The sequence below is a fragment of the Phallusia mammillata genome, chromosome 7 (genome assembly GCF_965637545.1).
Source record: "Phallusia mammillata chromosome 7, kaPhaMamm4.hap1.1, whole genome shotgun sequence".
Lineage (NCBI taxonomy): Eukaryota > Metazoa > Chordata > Ascidiacea > Phlebobranchia > Ascidiidae > Phallusia > Phallusia mammillata.
This window is the reverse complement of record NC_137258.1, coordinates 3473160-3497731: the sequence shown is the minus strand read 5'-3', so window position 1 is coordinate 3497731 and position 24572 is coordinate 3473160. Positions and strand designations below refer to the sequence as shown.

The 24572-nt window shown below is 35.7% G+C and overlaps 2 protein-coding genes across 2 annotated transcripts; one reads left to right on the top strand and one right to left on the bottom strand.

The window, feature by feature from the left end:
- Positions 1-84: 84 nt before the first annotated feature.
- Positions 85-5681, bottom strand: LOC145237917 (organic cation/carnitine transporter 2-like). The gene is made up of 12 exons (XM_080100915.1): positions 4707-5681; positions 3639-3786; positions 3491-3555; positions 3242-3342; positions 3003-3157; positions 2684-2852; positions 2412-2529; positions 2139-2269; positions 1858-2072; positions 1416-1598; positions 1173-1314; positions 85-218 (listed from the first exon to the last, which is right to left on the bottom strand). The coding sequence occupies exons 1-12, from the start codon at positions 4875-4877 to the stop codon at positions 116-118; spliced, it is 1701 nt and encodes a 566-aa protein (XP_079957041.1). The 5' UTR covers positions 4878-5681; the 3' UTR covers positions 85-115.
- LOC145237916 (uncharacterized) lies at positions 4802-23600 on the top strand. The gene is made up of 38 exons (XM_080100914.1): positions 4802-4868; positions 8133-8312; positions 8416-8508; positions 9771-9917; positions 10202-10480; positions 10538-10649; positions 10717-10904; positions 11152-11260; positions 11322-11506; positions 12475-12586; positions 12667-12851; positions 12931-13042; positions 13097-13281; positions 13343-13454; positions 13566-13750; positions 14029-14190; positions 14249-14374; positions 14580-14800; positions 14865-15029; positions 15146-15350; positions 16339-16438; positions 16650-16756; positions 16869-16957; positions 17110-17206; positions 17304-17368; positions 17428-17562; positions 17625-17771; positions 18022-18182; positions 18244-18379; positions 18494-18570; positions 18626-18732; positions 18797-18864; positions 18957-19079; positions 19140-19277; positions 19394-19533; positions 19595-19730; positions 19877-22568; positions 22781-23600. Exons 2-37 carry the CDS (start codon positions 8216-8218, stop codon positions 19934-19936), a joined length of 4866 nt encoding a protein of 1621 aa, XP_079957040.1. The 5' UTR covers positions 4802-4868; positions 8133-8215; the 3' UTR covers positions 19937-22568; positions 22781-23600.
- Positions 23601-24572: the final 972 nt, after the last annotated feature.

The window sequence follows — 24572 nt, the reverse complement described above, 5'->3', positions numbered from 1 at the left end:
AAACATGCTTGGTAAAATTGGTTATGTGGTGTTCAAAACTGCAAAAAACTTTACATCTACTGACACTACACTGGAAGAAAATAATCAGACTATACAAAAGTTTGTGTTTTTGTGGTTACATGTTTTCAAGTCTTTCAAGTTCAATGCTTGATTCCAATTTTTTTGGTTGTTTGTTGGGTTTCTTTTGTGACGCACATATTCCACATGCTTTAAGGTAACTGAAAAAGAACCACATGGAAGACAAATAGCTAAGATATTTTTTAGTTTTGTTTTAATATATTTATAATATGTGATTTGTATGAGAATTCTGATTCAAACGTAGGGATGACAAGACACTCATTGCGCTGGTTTAAATCAAGTTGTTTGTATTAGTGTGGTAGTTATTCCATAATGTTGTTACTTTAAGATGTTAGTAAAACATTTTACATAATAACTAGGGCGATTATTTTTTTGTCCTAAAAAACGAAAAATTTTGACCTACAAATTGAAAATTTTGAACTTTTTTTTTGACAAAATTTTGACCTATGAAGAATTCAAGTCATTAAGTTGCGCATTATTCTACAAAAAGTTAAAATATGGCTGTTGGCTAATCTAACTAGAGCGAAAGAATGTGCAAAAGTCTAACAGAATGTCAAAATCTGAACACGCATAGCCTATTCTGAAAAGGAAAATGACCTAATTAAAAATCACTGCCAAAAAACTGCAAGAGCTGCACATAACCTGCAGCTGCCGTAAAATGACTTGGGACCTACCAAAATTGTGCACGTTTTGAGGTGTATTAAGCATCACACAATATCAACCTAATTATTTCACTTACTTTATAGATGGTTTATGATTCACAATAAGTAGACAATGGGCCGTTTACAACAGTATAAAGTAGGCTACAAGGTGCAAAATGAAAGTTTACTGACAGTGCAACCTCTACAACACCACGACAATGCAGTTTGTAAACAATTTCAACTTTGTCAAAAAATTTGACTTTGTAATCAATTTTGACAATTTTTGACCTATTCTAAAAATTTTAATAAACACACCAAACAGACTTAGGTTTCATACCAAATAAAATGTTGGTCTGTTACATTTTTTTGTAAAGAGTAAACATGCAAAATTGTCAAAATAGTTATGTAAATAGTATCAACATATAGGAAGTTCACTCTTCTTAATAAACTTACGTTTTGAAGTTTAGAGCATCTTCCACAGTCTCTGGTAATGCCACTCCTTTTGTTTCAGGCAAAACAAACAATGTCAATATTGATGAAGTGATTGCAAGTAATGCCAAAAGCAGGTAGGGAAGAAAAAATCCATGCTCTTTCACTGAAAAGTATTTAATTTGTCATGGGAAAATATGGCTTTATACAAACGAGTAGTTTTTTGACAGCCTTTGATGAAAAAAGGTATCCTTAACAAAATTATACCAGCATGTACAAAGTATGGTGATACTATGCCCCCCATTCCGCTGATGATTGTTCCAGTGCTCATCAGACTGTTTCTTGTCAAAGTTGGTGCAATTTCAGTGGTATGAATGTATAGAATATAATAAACAGCCAGGTTGCACATTTTTCCAAATAATGATGCCAGTAGTGTAAAGATGGTACTGGCTAAAAAAATTAGGTATTTAACAGGTTAAACTTATTTTTCTTTCCATTTTACACTTTTGTTTGAAATTTAAAGCTTATTTTGAGGTACATTAATCAATTCCATCAGCTGTAAACATTCCAGAATACGAAAAATAACTTTTTATTTACTTTTGCAATGATATATGTAACATTAGTTTATCCAGGTATTGCTGATTGGCAACACATTGGTTTAAATGTTTTACTGACATATGATAATAAAAAATAGAAAACATGAACGTACAATTTTTTGCTAGTGCAATTGAAAGACATGACAAGCCAGTCATTAACATCAATCCTCCGTGTGAAATTGGCCTGCTGATGTACTGAACAGCCAAGTATGCAACTACTTCTCCAGGTAACTCAATTGCTCCCAATAATGCAGCATTAATGTACATGTTTCCACTTAATGCCTGTACACTCATTGAAAAACCAGTATATATAACAGACACTGTAAAACTAAGAAAGTAAAGTCAAAGTTATTGTCACTCTTAACTAATTTAATATACTAGAGTACAAACTTACAAGGAAAGCATTGTTACCAATACAATGAATAACATCTGTAAGCTGCTTGCCATCTTTTTTAACTGATTTAATTGCGACATACCAACTCTCTTTTCCATTTGTTCCTCTTTGCTCAATAAATTTATTTCATCCTAAAATGTTCATCAAGGTTATTGTTTTACTGTTTATAAATTGCCATTGTAAAAGTATTGTGTAGGTCGAAACGCAACGGTTTACCCACTAAAATTAACTCTTATATGTAGATTAATAATTTATTTATGAATTAGTATTTGCCTTTAGTATTGATAGGCTTTCTGCTTTTTTGTTGCAAGTTGCTATTTTGTGAAATATTTTCTTTGCTTTCTCCATTTGGCCTTGTGCTATTAACCAACGAGGAGATTCAGGCATCAACCTACACATTAATAATAAATAGTGTGAAAAATGTAATTTTACTGTCTTGACTGTACACCTTTTTACAGTTTTCTGTCAAACTCCTGAATACTAAAAGAGAGTTTTTGTATTTGACAATTTAGAAAATTTTAAATATCCATGTCAATTAAACTCACCAATACATTGGAATGTACAGGAACCCAATCATGCCATTAACACGAAGCAACCACCTCCAGTTCGGAATAAGGTAAGCTAAACATGGGGCAATTATATACCCAACAGAAAAGGAAATGTAGGAGCTTATTGATATTAAGTTTCGCTTTGTTGGTATTGTAAATTCAGCCCCTGTAAACAAAAACACAGTAATACTGTCATGTGTACAAAAATTGATCACAGATTTTTTGTGTATGCTTTTGATTTGGTCTTGTTTTACCTGTGTGTAGTTTTATTAATGTAAAAACTTTTGGTACAAGTGCAAAACAATGTGTTTCTTACCGATGATAAATGCACTGATATAGTTGGCCATTTGTGAAAATCCCATTGTGAACATAAGCATGCCATAAAATGTAGCACTATTTGTAAAACTACATAAAAATGTTGCCACAAATTGAATTAGTGTGGTAGCAAGAAACACTGGCCTTCGACCGAACCTGAGAAATATTTAGACTGATTTAGTGTTAATTGTTAATTTTTTTTAATGATTAGTGTTAATTGCACACACAAAAGTGATATACCTGTCTGATAAAGGACCTGTTGCAGTGGAGGAAAGCATACCAAACATAAACAACGAGGACATTAGAGGAACATACCAAGATTCATCACACAGGTATTGAAACTAAAAAGAATCCAACTTACATTTAGTAAATTTTTAGGCCTTGTGTGTGTATTAGTATCAAAATGACACTCATGCTACACTATTAATAGAGAAAAGTTGAATAACTGCTGGATTATAAAGCAACAGGTTTTATTTTTTGAAAACTGACCTCCATCATTGGAGATTGAATTCCAAATGGATTGTCATACACCCAACCATTAGGACAGTCAATCACTTGTAAAAAATGTAGAAAAAACTAATTAAAAATTCTTAACAATGTTGGTCAATGTTATTGGTATTGTGTTAGTTTAGCTTACCTTGATGTGAAATAAAAGTGGTGTTATTAATTTTTAAAGCTTTTAGCTGTTCATCCGTCACATTGTAGATTGTGCACTTGCTCACTGTATTTGTTTCAACATCCCAAGGATACAGGACATTGAGGCTCGTTGAGTTATAAGTCAAATTCTGCAATGGAATAGTGAACACCTTGTACTTGTAATTTAAATCGCATTAATGCATATAACTGAGCTTCGCTATTTGGGCAAAAATGTGCTGAACGATACATTGGGAACAAACGAATCGTCGATTTTTTGTTTACATCGTTTGTGATTCATTTAATAAAGCATAGGCTAGTACAGTGGTTCCCAACCTTTTTTTGTCGCGACCCAAATACTTCACAAAATTTGGTTTTGTGGATTCTTGCGACCCACAAACATACATTCTTACTATTTTTGGTTGATTTTTGTTTGTAAACCAGGGAAGCTTTTCGAAAATTTCTGCGCCAATTTAAAAAATCAAACAAATAATATTCGTTTATTTTTAACCAACTTAGAGCTTGCTCAAAGCATTATCAGCCAGACAACGCTTAACAGTGATCTCACACAAACATTATGACGTCACAATCAGAATTAACCACTACCACGCCAAATTGTCATGAAATTATTATTGGGCAACAATTTATAGCCTTGGGAAATAATAAAATAACGCTACGAAACGAAGTCAAGGAGTAGATGCTTTTATTGCCACAAAAACAAGTGACCCAACAGAATTGTCAGGCGACCCAACTTTGGGTCGCGACCCATAGGTTGGGAACCACTGGGCTAGTAGACCATATTGCACTGAATGGCAAAGTTTGTACCGAAACGTTTTAAAAGCGGAACCATGTTGATTTATTAGTAAGGATTTCCAAAAAAAGATTATTTCCTAAATATATGGCGACCAATCAATTTACTGGGGGATGTGGTAATATGACTTTTGCTGACCGGATCATTTTCTGAAAGGAATAACTTTCCTTTTTAATTTTTATGCCTAACATTGCAATTAAATTCATTATTTTACTTGTTAACAAATCCCCGGTTCGTTTTTGTAAAAAGAATTTTATTTACCTGTGTCTGCAAATGTTCCAGCGAACATCTATGATCTGGAACGTAGTGAAGAAACACAATTGCCGTGAATAGAAGAGCGTTGGGAATAGCATTTACGAAAAGTATAAAGAACAGTTGGATCTGATATCTTCCGAACGAACCGGCTGCCTCCAAAACCGCATCGTACGTCATATTTGTTACCGAATTAGTAAAACTGCATGTAAATGATTTAACGAAACTGTCCTTACCATCTACTTTACAAATGTTTTACTGTTCAAAATAATTTTGCTTTAGCTATTATAGTGTATTAACGTAGTTTTAGCTGCAATTTTTGCATAATTCTTTACATCCTAATGGCGACTTTTACGACGTACAACAGCGGTCTGCAACCTATCACTAGTGAACAAAATGCGTATGACATAAATAGACGGCGGGAAAGTCTTCACTTCGTTGTCTTACCTGTAACAAGTTCACCACAATCAGGAAAAGTCGCTATTGCTTGTGTCCGAATTTTAGTTTGCCAGTAAGCATGCAGCACCTGACGCATTGATCCGTTTAAAAACAAAATAAAAACCGCTCGCCAGCACTGTACTAAAAGGTTTCCTATACTCAATGAGCCGCAGTTTCGCCTCTGACCTACACTATGCAAAAGGTCTTACAGAACCTACACCTGTTAACCTGCTCACGCGATCGTGAGAAAACCTTTAAAACTGCCGTTTGGACCTACCTCAGTTCCATAACGTATGTTCTGTTTTTCATTTTTGAAAGTTATAGTGCAATCGCAGCTTTATAACATTATCCAAGCTAATAAAGATAAGAATGTGTCGCAGAATAAAATGTGGTGTTTTACAACCACAAAGCAGGTCGACTGAGCCTTAATCCCGCACCACAACCGTTACAGAATGTCACTTCTATGTTAGTAGTGGTTTACTACCTCCTCGCTATCCACATTTACAAAGCACTATCGCTGACTGAAAACACTTCCAATGTCAACGTCTACCACTCTCTGCGATCTTTGCTCTTTTCTCGGATGATCTAAGCTTGTTTGGTAAACAAGTGTAGCTGCAGGCCTTTCTGCGAACTTTTTTTGTAAAACTCGATCAATGATTGACTGCATTTACCGGTTCGTGACTTTTGAAGTACGTGCTGTGTTTGCTAAAAGCGTATAAACAGGTGGGGTCTAGAAAAATCTCAAATGTAGATGTTGTGTTTTAAGAAAACTGAATGTTGTTTTCGAAAACGTGTATATACAGAGTATTAAAACTGAAAGTATTATCTTCCAAACAGCGTCATCCTACAATACTGCACAAATACGAAACTCGAAGAGGAATATTCGGTATTATAACATCGCGTTTGTGTTGCGTATATTAGTCGAATAGTTTGCTGCAAATTCTAACCCAATATAAAACGACATTAAAGGGTTAAGTTCCGTATAGATTTCTTTTTATTAATTTGTTTCTTTTCTAACGCGGTTTATGTAGCAGCCCACATATAACCAAGGTTTTATTTTTACCGCTACACACGGAATTGTAGTTACTTTTTTCCAGACCTATACTTTTTTCCAGACCCTATAGGTCAGAACCCAAAAGTGTTGTATTTTTAACGAATCGCAAATGAAGGTGCATTTTGTTTAAAATTAGCATAGTGATTCCCATGTTTTTAAGCAAATTATGCACCGATAACTATTAACGAACGAATATACATTAGACAACGATAAAGTTTACCATACATTATTTGACTAAAGGTATTCTTTGTCACTAAGGGCACAATCAAAGACCCTTTTTGCAATAAAGGTAAGAAGTTGATTTCCTTTTTAATGTTTCGGTATTTCTCCCAGGTTGTAAATCCCTTCGGCCAGACTTGACGCTATGCAACATACGAGTGATTTTCAATCTTGCGTCCGCAGGTACTGCACAGCGGTGTGCTACTAAGTAGTTTTAATTGTATGCCGTAGAGAATAATACTAGTTTTGATTAGCATTTATATATGCATATATATGCATTATGTTACGTATATGTTGACAGTAACTTAGTCGTGTGGTTGCTAACTGGAGGAATATCTTAATGCTTTTTTGCGTCGATGGCATGTCGTCTAACATATTATTAAGAAAACAACAAGGACGTTTTGCATGCGAAAGCAAACAATGCAAAAATTATCAAAAACTCGGATGCCCTGGAAGCTCGCGCTTTAAGACGGGCCAAACTATGGCGGCGTGTTAACAGTTTCAAACTCTTGCTTATGATTGGGAAATCTCGTGTTACAAAAGTGAGCTCTATCTCTCACAAATACACGCAGTAAAGGACACAAATGGGTTTGCCGACACACCCGCACAAACCACACTACTACCCACATGATGCAGAGGAGCCATTGTTAGCTGTAGTGCTGTTCATTTTACCTCTGTATTTCCTTAAGAAAACAAGGGCAACTTTTTACCCACTTATTATTTTTAGTAAGGTATTTTTCGGAGCATAAACTTTGTTAGATTGTACTTGGTCTATGTCACTAGGAAACAATCTTGTCAGTAATTAGTTAGCGTTTTGCGAAGTCTATTCTTGATTCAGGCAAGGAAGATGGCGATGTTTAATAAAGAGGGTTCAATTACTTTTACGTATTCTGTAGTTTTGAAATTTAATTTTACTTGCACACTCTTGCGTGGTTGACGTATATAAAAAAGAACAGACTTGGGCAAGATTTTTGGCGCCTAGGCAATGCAAGTGCAATAAGGAAAAAAAGTATGTTTTATGAGAACACTCCACGCCAAGCGTTTACCAGAATAAAAACCCTTACGCCAACTGCGGACAGTCTGAGCTTTATGTATTAAAGTAAGACTTTTTTAGGAAATCAAGCTTGTGATGCTAAGATGAGTTAAAGCAATAAGCTCAAGAAACCTACCATGTGTGGCGTATGTTAATGTGCGTCTACCGTTCAAATTTTTGCTACTAAAACTGAAAATGAAGCAGTTTTGTTTAACAGCTGAAAACGATATGCAAACTTAACCCCAATATTAATGGTAGTTCAGTCTTACTTGTTGTTCAGTGACTCTTTTTTTGTGTCTTGTTGTCAAGTAAGAAGATATGTGACGTTACCTGGTTGTGTAAATAGCCTACAATAACAGGAGATCGCCCACTTTACTGCTGTCCATATAGATTGGAGTAGTTGCATATTGTTTGGTGTATAGAACTGCGATACGATGTACAGCTTTTAACTTAGGCCTAGAAATGAAGGTTTTGTGTCAAAATGTGACAGATTTGTTGATTTTTTATTTCACTCTGTGTGGGAACACGTATCGTAAGTATACAGCAATGTTTTCTTGCGTTTTGTTGTTGAAATTATTAATGCAAAATTTGATATAGTAAACGCGACATTAACTTAACAATGCCAGTAAATACCTGAAACAACATGGAATTTTTTAGACCAAATTGGTTCGAAAATTAGTGTTTGTTACAGACACTATAGCTGCCGAATGCAGAGGACGTTTTTATGTGTTGTCTACTAATCAACAACGTTGGGATGATGCAAACACAGCTTGTATGAATAATGGAGGGAGACTGGCTATTATCAAAGATGCAGAAACACAAAACTTACTTGTTGATAAAACAAAAGCAAAGTGGCCAAGCGGAAATGTTTGTAAGTTTTTATTTAAATGCCAAGTGATCGTGAACCTGTTTTGCATTTGATATTGGCGAGTAAACAAAAATACGTTTATGATCTTTCTGTCGATTTCTTGCAGATATTTATTTAGGAAGTAAAAGAAGTCCAACTGATGTCATGTTTCGATGGTCGGATGAAACTGTGTTTGCAAGAAGGTCATCGTTCATTTTAAGTAAGTGCTGCACTGTAAAGTTTGTTACAGTCTACTTCGTACTCGATGAGTAATTTTCTATACATATGGTTTGGGTATAGGTCGCACAATAATGTTAAAACATGCAGTTACAAACCAAACGCTAATAACCACTCCAATACGTCACAGTAATAAATGGTAAGTTTCGCACGTTTAGCAAATTATAAAGTAAAAACACGTCATAATACTTTATTTTAAAAGTGCTCTGGAAAGTCGTCATGACTGTACTTTATAACATTATACACCCGTCGATCGCGATCGACTGGTCGATCTCGGAGTGATATCAAGCCGATTGCAAGAGATTCAGAAAATAATTTATAATAGTTGTTTTGTGACACGTTTTTGAGGAATGTTGCTGTACATAATGACTTTATTGTAAGAATTATTTGTTAGAATATGACTTTGCAGAATCCCCGTAAAATAATTTTAATAAATGTAATACAAGTAGACTACATGAAAGAAAGAAACAAGAATTTTTACTTAACACACCTCATGCAAATAATAAAAGTTTCCAATTAAACGATCCACTGTAACGCATTGTCATGTTACTTGGATCGATCGTTTCTATATTTGTTTCAAAATTCTACCATAGTATCAAGACTATGTTTATTACGTCACAATTGACCAATTGTATAACCAAAGGTTAACTAGATTCTACAGGCGAGAATTGCTGTTCGCAACAATGGTAATATGAATCGTTCGTGTTTGAATTGCTACACCAAACCGCTGCGGACTCCTGTACAGCCCTTACAGAACCCTAGGCCCTAGGGTTTCGCGAAACCCCCGATTGAAGAGCCCTAGTAATAATTTGTTACTTTGCTTGTAGGCCTAATGGTAGTTTTTGGGCCCTTTTCTTAATATTGTATTTTCTTTCTAACTTTTATACTTCATATTGTTTTTTAAAGATTAGTTTTCAATCAAGTTCACAAATAGCAATCATTGCACTGTAAAACAACTCATGCCAAACCACGTTAAAAACGTAAAACAGAGCTCAGAATAATGCCAGTTATTTTTATGTGAAAACAAATAGCTTTTCGTTATATATATTGCTAATTTGTATTGAAATGGTAGATCCCGAGAGTTCGGTACCTCGATCTTATACGTCGATCAGATTTCCGTGTCAAACAAATATTTGTTTTTGCAAGAGTTTTGCAGAAATGGTAAGCAGGCCGCCCCAAATCCACAACCCAAATGATGCTTCAGTAGTTTGTTTCTCTACAATAAATAGCATATTTAAAATTCAGATGATTGGGAAAGCGTCGGATACACAGCATGGTTGAATGGAAATATTGGAAGTGGTCTGTGTGTTCGACTTGTACGAGAATCTAACAAATGGGGATGGGGTACTGGTAGCTGTGACGCGAAAAACTACTACATTTGCGAAAACGAAGGTTTGTCAAATTTTCTGTATTGAACAAATTTAAACATTTATAACATATAATTCTATATTTGAAGTTGAACTGTAAAACACGTTCCGCTGTTTTTTGGCTCAAATAAACTTCACTCGCCTTTTGCTTGCTTTCTGTTCCAATGAAATTACTGTAGGACTGGTTATGCGTTTAAACTAAATGTGGTCTAGAAATTGTTTTAGCAGCTTGTTTGTGCGCCGGTTGAAATGGAATGTGTCTGGTTATCAAAAAAGTTTGCGCATTAAAACATTTCTGTGTTTATTCAGAACCTAGAGTCATCTCATTTTCTCAGCCAAGCTACTCAGTGTTGTACAGCGGATCAATCACCATAAGTGGTACTATGTCAGGACTTTACACAGAACCTCTCACCGTCACAGCAATTTACAACAACAATCAACGAGTGACGCTCTTAACTAATTACAACGGAACCAGTTTCAGTCTCACAATAAACAGTGTCACTGAGTCGCATGTTGGTAACATACGAATCGAAATTTCCGGAAACTCTAACTGTGTAACTACTGGAACGGTCATATCGGGAATAACAGGTAATGTGAGAAATTGTTGCTAATGTCCGATATTCTTGTATTATTTGATGTTTGCAGCAAGCCTTACACTTTCCATTGACAAAAGCGAGATCATAGCACAGTATGAAGTACAACAAAGTGTTACATGCACTGCAGTTGGATATGAAAACCCGGCAGTTCGATGGAAAAGGTCGTTATTGCAATGTTTTGTGTGAATAGTATATTTCAAGCAAACGTAAGCCCGTATTGTTAACTAGGAGTGGGACTGTAGTGGCATTTTCAACGCCTACAAACGTTTATCAAACCACCAGTCAAACAAACACCTACACAGGTCGATCTGTGCTATATATTAACTTAAGAGACGCGACTGAAGCAGGAAATTACGTTTGTGAAGCTACAAACTGGAACGGTGGTGGAACGAGAACAAATAACCTCAGAGTTAAAGGTATAAATCGCTTGAAACATAAATTTTGGTGCCATTGGCTCAGTTGAAAGTGAATGAAATCTTAAAATCCTTTTTGATATCATTTAAAGCAACGCCTAAATTAAATGACATGTCTTCCTTACAACAGGTCACTATTAAATATAGCCTGCTCAACTTAACCTCACGCCCCTAATAACAACTTGTAATAAAATGTTTAAGTGTGTTAACTGATTTTTCGTTCGCTGCTTTACTCACTTATGATGTTTAGTTTCTTCAAACATAACCATTGAATCTGCAATCAGTGTCAGTTCTACCCAACATCGTTTGGTTGATTGTATTTCTTTTGGATATCCATCTCCCACTGTTACATGGAAAATGTAGGTAGTATAATATAATAGTACCCCATGTTCTTTTTTATATCCAAAACAAATGTTTTAGGAATGGAGTAGCGTTGCCCACAAACACAGCTTTGTCTGTTTACCAAGCCACTGTTGCAAGCTCGGACTACATGAAACGTGCTAGTCTATATATATCCATCACTGATGCTTTACAATCTGACGTTTACCAATGTACAACAACTAATGGTGTTGGTAGTACAAAAATGGAAACGTTTACAGCTAATAGTAAGTTTAAATCAGTGGTTTTTATCCTTTTCCATTCCTCAACCCATTTTAAACACCAAATGTAACTTTCGACCCCCTTTTAAAATTTTTACTAGTTGTTTACCAATCACTAGAATAAACTCTCACTTTGGGAAGAGAAAGGGTCTGAGCTTGCTAGTTCGTTCGGTTTTTCATACATAAAGTATTTTGTCACAACACGCTGAGACATTTCACCTACTAGCCCAGTGGTTCTCAACCTTTCATTCACTGTGGCCTTATTCGGGTCCCGTGGCCCCTCTATAAGTAACAAATAGTGTGGGAAATAGTGGATTAAATTAGAAAATTAAATCGTTGCAAGTTGCAACACACACCTAATTCTGAGCATTATAAAAGAAAATGGCTTACTGATTTTTGGCGGATATTTATAGTGAGCCTACACCCATGGCCTCCCTGAATACAGCTCGTGAAGTTTCAATTCAATGTTTTGACTATTTTATTGCTATCAGATGTTATTGCTGATAAACATTAGTTTTTTTTGTAATCCTTACCAAAAGGCCGCGCGACCCCAAGTAAAACGGCAAACGACCCCTGCTGTGGTCGCGAACCACGAGTTCAAAACCACTGGTTTAAATGAGGTTATCATGTATTTATTATATACTGTATATCAGGCGTCGGCAAATTTTTTCACACTGCGGACCGTTTTTGAAAATAAAATTTTATCGCGGACGGGTCTTTAAAAAAACCACAAATATTGATCAATAAAAACGCTTAAATTAGTTTATCATCCTTGGGCAAAATGTTTTATAGCATTTAAGCCGAAAAAATATACGGCCCGGTAACGAACTCCTCGCGGACCGGTACCGGGCCGCGGACTGGCGGTTGCCGACCACTGCTATATATCATATACTATGTATTATGCAGTAAACATTTGCAATTAAATTTTGTGGGGACTAAAATAGTAAAAAAATATACACATGGTTTTGTGTTAGTACCGGCTGCTGTAACTGTCTCCAGAACTAACTTTACGGCGGACTATGGTGTGGAAGTGACAGTTGATTGCACTTCGTTTGGGTTTTCAAAACCCGAAGTCAACTGGTACAGGTAACTTATCACATGGTAAAGCTTTCGGTTTTTATTATTGGTTTTCGGTTTTATATTTTACTATCTATAAACAATAATAGAAACAGTGCACCAGTTTCAACTTTGAAGAGTTTGGTGATCTATCAACAAGAAATTCCCATAGCAAGCAACTACTCGAAAACAAGCCGTCTTTATCTCACTGTTACAAGCGATGAACAAAAAGGAACTTATGAATGTCGAAGTACCATTGGTGATCCTGCACATAAAGCAAAAATATTTATTAGAGGTAAACAAATAATATTTTTAAACTTTGTTAAAACTGCTTGCATAGCATTGATTGGTTTATTCACTTGCGTTTTCCGCAGTCGTTTCAAGAATATTGCTTACACAATCCGCAATAATCACTGAGCAGCTAAAACAATACGTGGTTGATTGCATTTCATACGGATCCCCAATACCAAACGTGGAGTGGAAAAGGTTTTCTCATTTTCAATAAAAAATTAAAAAACTTTACACGTTAATTCGTTACAGAAATGGATTTTTTGTCAGTAAATCTGATTCTGCTCCTATTTACACGAGTGTGGTGAATGAAAACACATACTCCAGAACAACACGACTCCACATTCTTGTCAACGATGTGTCATACTCTGGGATTTACATTTGTACAACAGATGACAAAAACGTTGAAGAAAAACCAAAAACTTTATATGTTACAAGTAGTTATTTACCTCTGTTAATACCTAAACTAAACATTTTACGTTATAAACCATTTTATAGTTGCAACCAACGTTTCTGTTTCACCAATGACCAAAGCATTCCAGCTGCCGGAGATGTTTATCATTAACTGTGAATCATACGGATATCCGTTACCAGTTACCAACTGGATAAGGTATATGAGTTGAGTTGAGTTTATTTCGCCGGGCAAAATCGTAGCAGCACAGTTGCAAAAAAAATGTAAAAGGTATGTACAAAATACGTATTAAACCTATATTTTGTTTAGAAATGGATCTTCGGTTAGTGCGTCAAACAAATTTTCCATTTACCAGCATAGGATGACAGTTGGCAAATACAAATCAGTTTCTCAGCTATATTTTAATGCAACAAAAATCGAACAGCTTGATGAATATAAATGTCAAGCTACAAATGTTGATACAACCGGTACAACTACAGTCTTTACGGCAATAGGTTTGTACTTTGCTTCATGGTTACAATATACTAAAATTAGGCAACACTGTTTTTTAAAATTGTGTTAAAAAAGTATTCTTGTTTGGTTGACTACAGCACTGGCCAGCCAAACTCAAGTTATGAAATGTATGTAGTCACCGAATTCATGCCAAAATATGCTTTGAAACTGAAAACCACCATCTCATATCCGCGGCAGCTTATACACAAACTTCTTGGAAATTGAAATAGTCGCTGAATAAAAGTGATTTAAAGCATTTTATTGTTGGTTTCATTTTCAGGTCGTTTTCCAAATAGAGTGTATTGCAAGAAGTTGTTAAACGGCAAATACCAGGCTGCAAAGGAATATTGTAAATCAGTTGGAGAATCTTTGCCAACTCTTGCTCATCTGAATAACAGCTCCATTCAAAATTTAACTAATGTCAACTTACTATGGCTTTTGGGTATATGTCCTTAAATAACATGAATTATTCGGTACTTTGCACTTTGCCTTTGTTATAGGAAACACCATAAAGTTCCATCCCACAAAAGAAGCGGGAAATTACTGTCTTGCCTTTAATTTAACATCAAACTTGGTTACGACAAGAGAATGCGCTAAAAACAATCATTACATATGCGTGTTTTCAGGTTGGCTATTTGTTGGGTTTTAACATTTTTTTAAAAAAACATTAAGTACCTGATGATTCATGTATCACCTTTAAAGATATATTTTCACCCAAACCTCTCATTGAACGGTAATGAAAAAAGTTTACGGATTTTTTGAACTTTCGATTTGGATTAGTGTGAATGTTCAATTTGCTGAAGTCCATCGTACATGGTTGTACATTAATAGGAGTGGAAATCATTAGCACCAGCAAATGCTACCCTGATCGAATCACGGTTGAATGGAAGGACATGACAGTCACCAACGAATCCAAGTCTTACATCATAACAGCAGTGAACTTGGATCAGTTTGTTAACATCAGCAAAGTTGTCAAGCAAACTGCAACAAGCAACCACATCTACACAAGTACAATCGATAACCTCAAGCCAGATATTTCCTATGACGTATCGGTAGGCAGTTGTGAGTGTTAGATTTATGATAAATTACTGGACTCTGATTTATGTACCGTTTCAGGTGACCTCAGTTCCCAAAGTATGGATATTCGACGTTTTACCCGTTACCGCAATGACGTCAAGCGTGTTTCGTGACGTCAGCGGTCACATGTCACTGGAGGCAGGAGTTTGTCAAATTAAGATTGTTATTCCTCTGAATACCTCAACTGGTATTATTGAACTCAAGGTACACAAGATATTGATTTTTGTATGTGTTATTCTGTGATGTGCAATTTAATGTACTACTTTATTATCGATTCAATAACGTTTTAAAACTGCGCAAAATGAACCCTATGCTTTTAGATTCGCCATTTTGAAACTGAGATTGGAAATATTTCCGATGAAAGCAATTGGAACGAAGTAATTTTGTTTCCAAACACGTCACTAAAACACATCGTGATGATTGGTGAAAACCAACAACTCTTTGCCACTTTTCAACCAATCACAGCTGTTTGTACCAACACAGTGTTTAAAGTCACTGGGGAATGTAAGGCACGCTCATCGGAACGTAAGTTACCTTTTGTAATGTTACGGAATTATTTCGGCAGCTTTGGGAATTCGGCTGAGATTTTTCAAGTGGCGATATTAAATTCCAATCAACCCATTAAGCCTAATTTTGTACCTTTAAAACCAAAACTGCCTCCGTAATTCGGAAATGGCCCGACCCCTGCAATAACGGCTCACCACTAAGCCAAAGAGAGACCACAAACTGGTTTCACTGATGGGCGCCTTGTTTAAGTACAACGATAAAATACACTGGCGTAAAACAACACGTATTTCCAACCTCAATACGTTGCGCTCAATAATCAGTAAACGCCAGTACAACACAGAACAGAAACCAACAGGTGTAACTCGCACGGCGCCCAGAGGAAGACTGACCTTCATTATTTTACTCGCACGTGCGACGCGGCCACGTACGTGGAAGAAACAATCACGTGACGACCAAAAGCACATCCGGGTAACGATACAACAATCAAGCGTAATTAGTGGCGGGGAAAGGGAGATCATACAAACGGAGAAAAGACAACTATTACAATATGAAACAAATAGGTGAATGGTGTGTAGTAAAACAAGATATATACAGTGTGTGGTAAAACAAGATATATGCCGTGGAAATATGATATAGTGAAAATATGATTGGCAAAACAAACCGATTAAACACAACAATAGTAATAGGTGGTAAAACAAGATATATGCCATGGAAATATGGTGTAGTGAAAATATGATTGGCAAAACAAACCAATTAAACACAACAAACAATAACAGAGTTAAGTGCCGGGATACCCAATAGGCAACGCTTCAAACAAAGCGATTATAAGTGCATGTAGGTGTGTGAAAATAAAGGAGTTAAACAAAGTGCTAAAAATTCGCCACAGTAAAAAGACGGTACTTTTCTAAACATAGCAGTGCATTTATGTACGTTTTAACTAAAGAGTTTTTTTTTCCTTCGCAAATGTCGTTGTGTGAAATTTTGTTGCTATTATGTTGTTTTGCAGCTTTTCCAGCTGTCGCGGCATTTCCTTTGGCCGCAATTGTTGGTTCCTCTTTTGTATTTCTTCTTGTTGTTTTGGGCCTTATACTACTGGTTGTTAACAGGTTTGTTACGTTACTAGATTTACCAATGTTTGTGATAAATTTGTTGCTGTAATTCTTGTTAAAACCCTGTTTATCTTGTTGGTTTTCACGCAATCTTTTATGCAACCAATCGGACTTTTTTTAACCAAGGTTTCTGGTCGGTATTTACTAACCCTATGCAATTGAACAGATTATGCGATTACCCGAATTTATTTGTCATTGTTATTTTAAGGAGGCGAATAAAGCAATGCATTTTAAGAAAGGAACCTCCTGTAGCCACAAGTACAATGTCGGGTAAACGATCCATTATTCGGGGAAGGACCCTATCAGTAAATACGGGTATGCTAAATTATAAAATGAATATGTTTAACTACTTCCTTGGAGATGGTTAAAACATGCTTTGTATATCACTTTGCAAGTTTTTAAAAATATCATGAAATTGGTTTTTCAGAAAACAACAAGATTTCAAAGTCTTGTTTTGTAAATTTTTACATGGAAAGTTTAAAAAAAGGTCACAGTACTTTGAGATCTCAGTTTACGGTATGTCGGTTTGTTTCAATTGTTTTCTGGACATTATATTAGCTTTTAGGCTTCTAAAGTAAACCTTTTCGACTAATAATTCGAATTTTTGTCCATTTTGGCTCAACCAAAACGTTTAGCAAATTGATTTAGAAACTTTTTAATACTTGTAGGCAATCAAGGAAAAATTCATCAACAACGCAGGCGTTTATGAAACTCCAATGCCACGTAGTAACGTTGGCCGAAACCAATATGAGAATGTTGTACCAAGTAAGTTCTGTGCAATCGCTGGATCTTATTACTAGCGAGCTTTTCATGAAGCTATAAATTTATTGCAAAACTTAACGCGAAAAATTACTTTTTGTAGATGATCGCAAAGAAGCAAATGTTCGTAATGTGAGAGAAATTGTTAGCAATGTGCATTATGTGGAGGTGGTAACTCAATTCGTTATCAAACTAATGGCGTAACTAAAAAATACTTTATACAATAGGGTTATAAGCAACCAAAGAGATGGATAGTCGCCGAATGTCCGCTTGACAAGAGTATAGTCGAGTTTTGGCAGTTGGTTTGGTCGGAACGTGTCCGACTTGTTGTTGTGCTTGGCAAACTGGGCGAAAATACAAAAGTAAATTCAGACTTTTGCAAATACGGGTATTACTCCTAGTCAATTTTGCTATTTTCTACCAGACAAAATGTTTTGAATGTTGGCCTGGGAAAGCTGGTGAGCATGCTACGTATGGGGGGCTACGTATAACCGTCAATGACGTCATCAAAAAAGGCAGTTACGTCATCAACAAGTTGAACCTGGAAGAGATAAGCAGCACCTATGAAATCGTAAGCATTTGTATTGGTGTACATGAAGCAGTTTATTCTCTAAAACTTTTTCGTGTCGTGGTGTAAGGGAGATGGAAGCGATTGTTGTTTGCGAATGCTCTTTGATTGGTTGTTTGTTTTGACACGTTAAAGTTGCATATAAGGTTACTTTAGATTAAAAACTTCAAACGAATTGATAACTTTTTCTTCGAACTGTTTGCAGACGGCCGAAGCATATTAAGTAATATCTATTACCAAATCTATTCTGCAGGAACCATGTGTCATCACACAGTATCACTTTGTAGCTTGGCCCAACGATGGAGTTCAACAGACCACCACAGGCATGATCAGGTTTGTAAACGAGATACGAGAAACTAAAGAACAACTGCAAGGAAAATTGCGAATGGAAATTCCTACTATAGTTCACTGCAGGTATTTGCACAAATGTTTGTTGTAAAGTGCATAGTTATGCTTCTGAACTTCGATTTGTTAGTGCCGGATTCGGAGGAACTGGAACTTTTATTGGTTTCGATTATTTGATTGAAGAATTAGGTGAAACGGGTTTGGTAGATATTTACGAGGCGGTTTATCATATGCGGCAACAGAAAGTTGAATTGCTTCAAAATCTGGTATATATGATACTTTATACTGCTATAACTTACTGAGTGATAGTTTGTAAATCATGTCCTTTGTAAACATAAGGCTGAGCAGCAGTCAGTTTTGTATGTGTTATTATTTTTTAGAGCCAATACGTGTTTCTACACAAATTGATAGCTGAAACAATAGCTTTTAACCAAACTAACTTGGTGCGACCACAAAGGTAATGTTGTGACTTTTTATTTGAAACACTTTCTCGCTAATTCTGTTGAATACAGATTTCCAAAACCAAATCAGATCTGCAAAGAGTTCAATGACCTAGACTTGTTTTTTGATCAATCAACATCCAACCCAGTAACAATTCTTGATGCTACAACTGTGTCTTGTAACTACATCATTTGCCGTTTACGCCGAAAACAGTTAAGTAAACCTTGCTTTTTATGCTTTAGATGAGTCGTCCCTGACAGAAAATGCATACATGGACATAGATGGAAAAAGGTTCCTTTACAAAATCGAGGTGGTCATTTGTTTGGTTCGGTTTTGATAAAACCAATTTTGACATACATGCTAAAACCAGATAAATACATCTATTTTGCATGTTATTCTCAGACTTATAATCAAGCTGATAGTTTCATGATTGGAGAAGAACCACCTGCTGAAGAAGTGGAAAACTTTTTAAGTACCTTGTTGCATGAAAACACAGGATTTGTCGTCCAACTAGGGAAACCAATGGTTTGAGCAACTGTTTGTTAGTAATTACAAAGCAACAACATCTGTACATGATCATTTCAGAATGTGCTTGTATGGCCGAACCAAATGAACAAGGAAATCGTATTTGGTGGATTTAAATTGAAGTTCATCAAAGGAACTAAGCAAAGGGATTTTGAAGTGACAAAAATATCTATTGAAGATTTTATACACCATAGTCAAGTTTGTTTGACCTTCTATTTGTAAAAGTATCATTATAAAAGAATCGAGCATTTCATCCGAGATTACTTTAGTGTAATATTAACTGGTCGAAGGTCAATTGTTTGTTTTCTTGACAGTGTAACATTACTCTGGTGGAATTTGATGCTTGGGATGACAATGATACTCCAACCAATAAAAACCAATTCATTGAATTATTGACGGGGTTTGAATCTCTTCAATTTGAGGCACCTACTTGTAACACGATAGTTTGGACCAGGTAGTGAATGTACATACATTAAGTTTTTTGAGACATGTGGTTACATCTTTTTTGTGCATAGGACTGGTTTTTCGAGATCAATTGTTTTCTGTGCTGTGTGGAACCTCATAATTCGCTATAAAGCTGAAAAGATTGTTGATGTCTTTAGAACAATAAAGGATATCACTGACTGTTTACCTGAAATGCATCTCACAATGGTAAGGGTTTCCGTTGAAATTACTTGGTGACACTGTATAATATTTGCAACCTTGGTCATTATTTTGAGTTTTTAATGTTTGGGTAGTTGTTTCGAATCTACTTCCATTCCCTGTGCAATGTTTTTTCATGTTTTTGTTTATTTCAGGAACAGTACAAGACTTGCTATTCCCTTATCAAGACCTATGTCGAGTCATACAAAGAATAAATGCTTCCTAGACAATTTAGGCATTACCTAATCTATAGCTGTGCTTAGGATCTATTGTTATTACTAGGGCGATTATTTTTTGACTTGTCAAAAAAGTCAAAATTTTGTCAAAATTTTTTGAATAGGTCAAAAATTGTCAAAATTGTTCACAAAGTCAAAATTTTTTACCAACTTAAAATTGTTTACAAACTGCATTGTCTTTGTCTTGTGGAGGTTGTACTGTCTGTGAACTGTTCATTTTACACCTTGTAGCCTACTTTATACTGTTGTAATTGGCCCGTTGCCTACTTATTGTGAATCATATACCATCAAGTGAGTGAAATAATCAGGTTAATATGGCGTGATGCTCAACACATCTCAAAACAGGCAAAATTTTGGTACGCGCCAAGTCATTTTACGGCAGCTGCAGGTTAGGTGCAGCTCTTGCTTCTGTTTTGCTTTAGGTACTTTATGTATCTTTCGTTTAGACAAATGTATTGAATAATTTTCGTTGTGTTTTAGCTGCAGTTTTAGCTCCAGATTATGTGTTATTTTATTTATAAACCCTTACCCAACCCAAATAGCTCTAACCGTAAGCGCTTTCAAAAGTCCGCAAAATTATATTTTCGTTAAAGCATATTCAAAGTTCTTACAACTTCCTGTTGTGTGATAACATGCGGCACACCATGTGATCACATGCGGTAGAACGCGCTATCATGCGGTAACATGCGGTGTTTAGTACCACCGTTTTTTTGGTAGTGATTTTTAATTAGCTCATTTCCCTTTCAAGAACAGGCTAGGTCTGTGTTCAGATTTTTGCCCTTCTGTTAGACTTTTGCACATTCTTTTGCTCTACAGTAAATTACAATAATGTGTAATTTAACTACTTGAATTTTTCATAGGTCAAAATTTTGTCAAAAAAAGTTTCTTAAAGTCAAAATTTTCAATTTGTAGAATTTTTCGTTTTTTAGGTCAAAAAATAATCGCCCTAGTTATTACATCTATTTTAAAATGATTTATACGCAAAGAGTTTATATTATCTTATTGTTTGTTTACTTTATTAAGTTAAGCCCGGTTTACACCAAGCGCGAACGCGAACGGCTCTTTTTTTTCTTCACGCGAACGACGCGAAAATCGAGGTTTACACCAGGCGCGAACGTTGCGAACAAAGCTGTTTCGTCCGCTCATCCGGCAGTGATGCAATGCCAATATATGATAAGAATTGCAATTAATTTCATGGAATTGTGTTTAGTTGTTGCATGTGAAGGGTTAATCGAACAGTAGTACACAATACAAAGCCTATGACCCTTAAAAAATAGGGTTTTGCAACTGATAATAGTAAAATTGTTCCTAAACCAAAGTTGTTGTTTATGCAATGCAAAACTACTCTACTTTGTGCAGCTAATTTAAGAAATTGTCCTCTTAAGTATTCGTGTGTCTTTTTCATCTTGATTGTTTGCACTCTTAAACTTAAACATGTACCATTTTTGGGGGATAAAATACAACTAAGATAATACCTATTTAAGTTTCCAAAAACTATTTCCTATTTAATCTAACTGGTGGGTCTGAACATTGGAAAACTTGGTTCCAGACATATTAATTTTGATACCACTGCACCTATTCTATCACCATTTGAAAATAGTATATCGATAATGTGCTTTTTGATATAGCAGCGCGATTTATGACTGTCAAGCACTTTTATGAGTGATATATTTTTACAATTTGCATCAATTGACATTGTGCAATAAAGTTGCAGCGCCTAAACCTTCATATGACTACAAAGTAACCGACATAAATGACCAAGACTGATCATTCCTACATATTCTGGGCCAAATTCTCGCGCGAAGCGCCGTTTCTGTTGCTCACGGAGCAACCCAGACGCGAAGCGCGCAAACGAGAGAAGCGCGAAATGGGACTTCCCCACGCGTTGCTTAAACAAAGAAAGAAATTTCGCGTTGCTCGCTTCGCACGCGCTTGGTGTAAACCGGCCTTTACTGTTTGCACATGTTTTTGACACGAATGGCATGCACAAAAGTAAACTTACGCAACCACCCCTAATAATATTAGTTTTATTAAAGAAAATTCACTTCGCATAAAGTGCGAATTACAAAATGCGTTGTCGGTATGTTTTGTTTCATGCGAATAAATGGAAACACATAAGGTTGTGCACCCGATCCGTCTGGAAGTCCCCGATTAAAATCGGCTGTGTTACGCAGAATAATGCGTTTCTTATCGGGCGGGATTAGAATCTTTAGAACCTGTGTTATAACACAGCCCGATTGCGGACGGTTTTATCGGTAATGGCAGTGGAGCATTAAATTTGTTTTTTATTGGCAAATATTATTTTTGCTGTGATAATAATCGCAGGTAAATTGGGTTTTATATCAAAATGGCAGTTAATTGTAAAACAGCAAGACAAAAACAAATGCATTCTAAGCTGTAAAATGAATATGTTAAACACTAAAATGAGCCAAGAATCAAAATTGAAGTGCCTGATTGGCAATTGGCATCAAGGTTCTGGCAATGAAGCAATGCAAAGAAACCTTTCATTGAGAAGAATTTCCAGTTCTTACCTTTATATGAAGCAAAGTGAGGACCACCACACTGTCATATGAGGGACTTGTAGATTAAATTTGAATTGAAATGATTCACAGTAAGTGGCTGCCTTTCTGAACTCAACTCTTTCTGTGTTTCTGGCTCATGTTATTTTGAATTTTAGCACAGCTAAAACCCCCCATATTGAATATTAACTCTATTTTATAACACTTAGACTGCTTATTGGTGACCAAACTCAAGCCTCTTTTGTTTAACCCATAATTGTCAAGTCAAATGAGCATACACTTTATCTTTATTTTTTTATTGCAGTTCACCATCTGGAAAAATGCTTAAAGCTTGAAAAAATCAACAGAAACATTCCATATCAAAAAAATTGAAGAAACTCTTTCATTGCGGAAGAATTTTGTCGACAAAAACAGCTCTCTCTTAAAGTGTCAGCAAAATCATTGATGTATACAACCTGTTACTTGCCTCACAGGAGAAAATTGTATGTCGAGATATGCACCACATACTTTAGTTTTACATGAATCAAATCAGAATATGTGTTATTTCTTTTCCACTGTTCTACCTGCCTGCAAGTTTATTTATTAGTTCTTATACCCAAATTAAGAATTTGTATTCAAACATTTGTAGGCGTTGATATTATTTTACCTCCATGGTGATTATGGTCTCATGTAAATTCTGAGAATGTTTTGCACTCTGATGTAGAATCGGACAGTAAAAGTGATTCATCAGACATAAATCGAGAACCTCTAGTTTTGACCAGTAGTCTGCATGATAGCATGTTGTAACAATTGGGTGGTTCAATCTCATTTTTCACATGATATCCGGTTTAATTTTCTTGATAATTCAGCAAATCATCACATTTTCAGCTGTACAATATTGTTTAACCTTTTTGTTTTATTTTAGTCTGTTTACTTAAAGATCCTTGTTTAGTATGTACTATGTACTTGTAAATGCAGGTTTTAACTGACCAATCAACCAATTGCTGTGAATGTAATTATTTATTCTCTTCCCATTTATATCTGCTTTCATATAACTATGGGACTCAACTTGAAAATGTTGAAGTGTGGAAATTGGGTTCATAAGGTGCTTTTGCCATCAATAAAGTGTTGTCCTCATTGTGCATTTGGTGTTTCATCATTTTCATTAGTACAGGCTTTAACGTGTTTGAGACCACTAACGGCTTGAGGTATATGGAAACGGTTTTTACACGCCATCTCTAAACAACATTCAGTAAACGCTTGCAAAATATCGTTTAAATCTGATCATAACCTCGTAAATGAGAGACGTGCATCATAAGCGAACGCAGGGCATGGCCGCTTTAAAAATGATTTTTGAGCTGTCGAATTATGTAGCCTATAAAAGCTCCAGATTTTAAACGGTTTAAGATAAACACAAACGGTTTTCACAGGTCAACTCTAAAATACATCCAGTAAAGACATACAAAATGTCGTTTAAATCTGATCATAACCTCGTAAATGAGAGGCGTGCATCATAAGCGAATGCAGGGCGTGACCGCTTTAAATATGATTTTTGCGCAGTCAACCAATGGTATACAAGCTCCAGATGTTAAACGGTTAAAGATAAACACAAACGGTTTTCACAGGTCAACTCTAAAATACATCCAGTAAAGGCATACAAAATATTGTTTAAATCTGATCATAACCTCGGAAATGAGAGGCGTGCATCATAAGCGAATGCAGGGCGTGACCGCTTTAAATATGATTTTGAGCTGTCGAATTATGTAGCCTATAAAAGCTCCAGATGTTAAACGGTTAAAGATAAACACAAACGGTTTTCACAGGTCAACTCTAAAATACATCCATTAAAGGCATACAAAATGTCGTTTAAATCTGATCATAACCTCGTAAATGAGAGGCGTGCATCATAAGCGAATGCAGGGCGTGACCGCTTTAAATATGATTTTTGCGCAGTCAACCAATGGTATACAAGCTCCAGATGTTAAACGGTTAAAGATAAACACAAACGGTTTTCACAGGTCAACTCTAAAATACATCCAGTATAGGCATACAAAATATCGTTTAAATCTGATCATAACCTCGTAAATGAGAGGCGTGCATCATAAGCGAATGCAGGG

Coding starts and splice junctions, on each gene's coding strand:
- LOC145237917 (XM_080100915.1), bottom strand. CDS start 4,877: ATGACGTACGATGCGGTTTTGGAGGCAGCCGGTTCGTTCGGAAGATAT. Junction 3,556..3,638: donor CACTTTTATTTCACATCAAG/GTAAGCTAAACT, acceptor ATTTTTTACAAG/TGATTGACTGTCCTAATGGT. Junction 2,853..3,002: donor TATCAGTGCATTTATCATCG/GTAAGAAACACA, acceptor TTTTGTTTACAG/GGGCTGAATTTACAATACCA.
- LOC145237916 (XM_080100914.1), top strand. CDS start 8,216: ATGAATAATGGAGGGAGACTGGCTATTATCAAAGATGCAGAAACACAA. Junction 13,043..13,096: donor CCAAACGTGGAGTGGAAAAG/GTTTTCTCATTT, acceptor AATTCGTTACAG/AAATGGATTTTTTGTCAGTA. Junction 18,865..18,956: donor GGTTCCTTTACAAAATCGAG/GTGGTCATTTGT, acceptor TGTTATTCTCAG/ACTTATAATCAAGCTGATAG.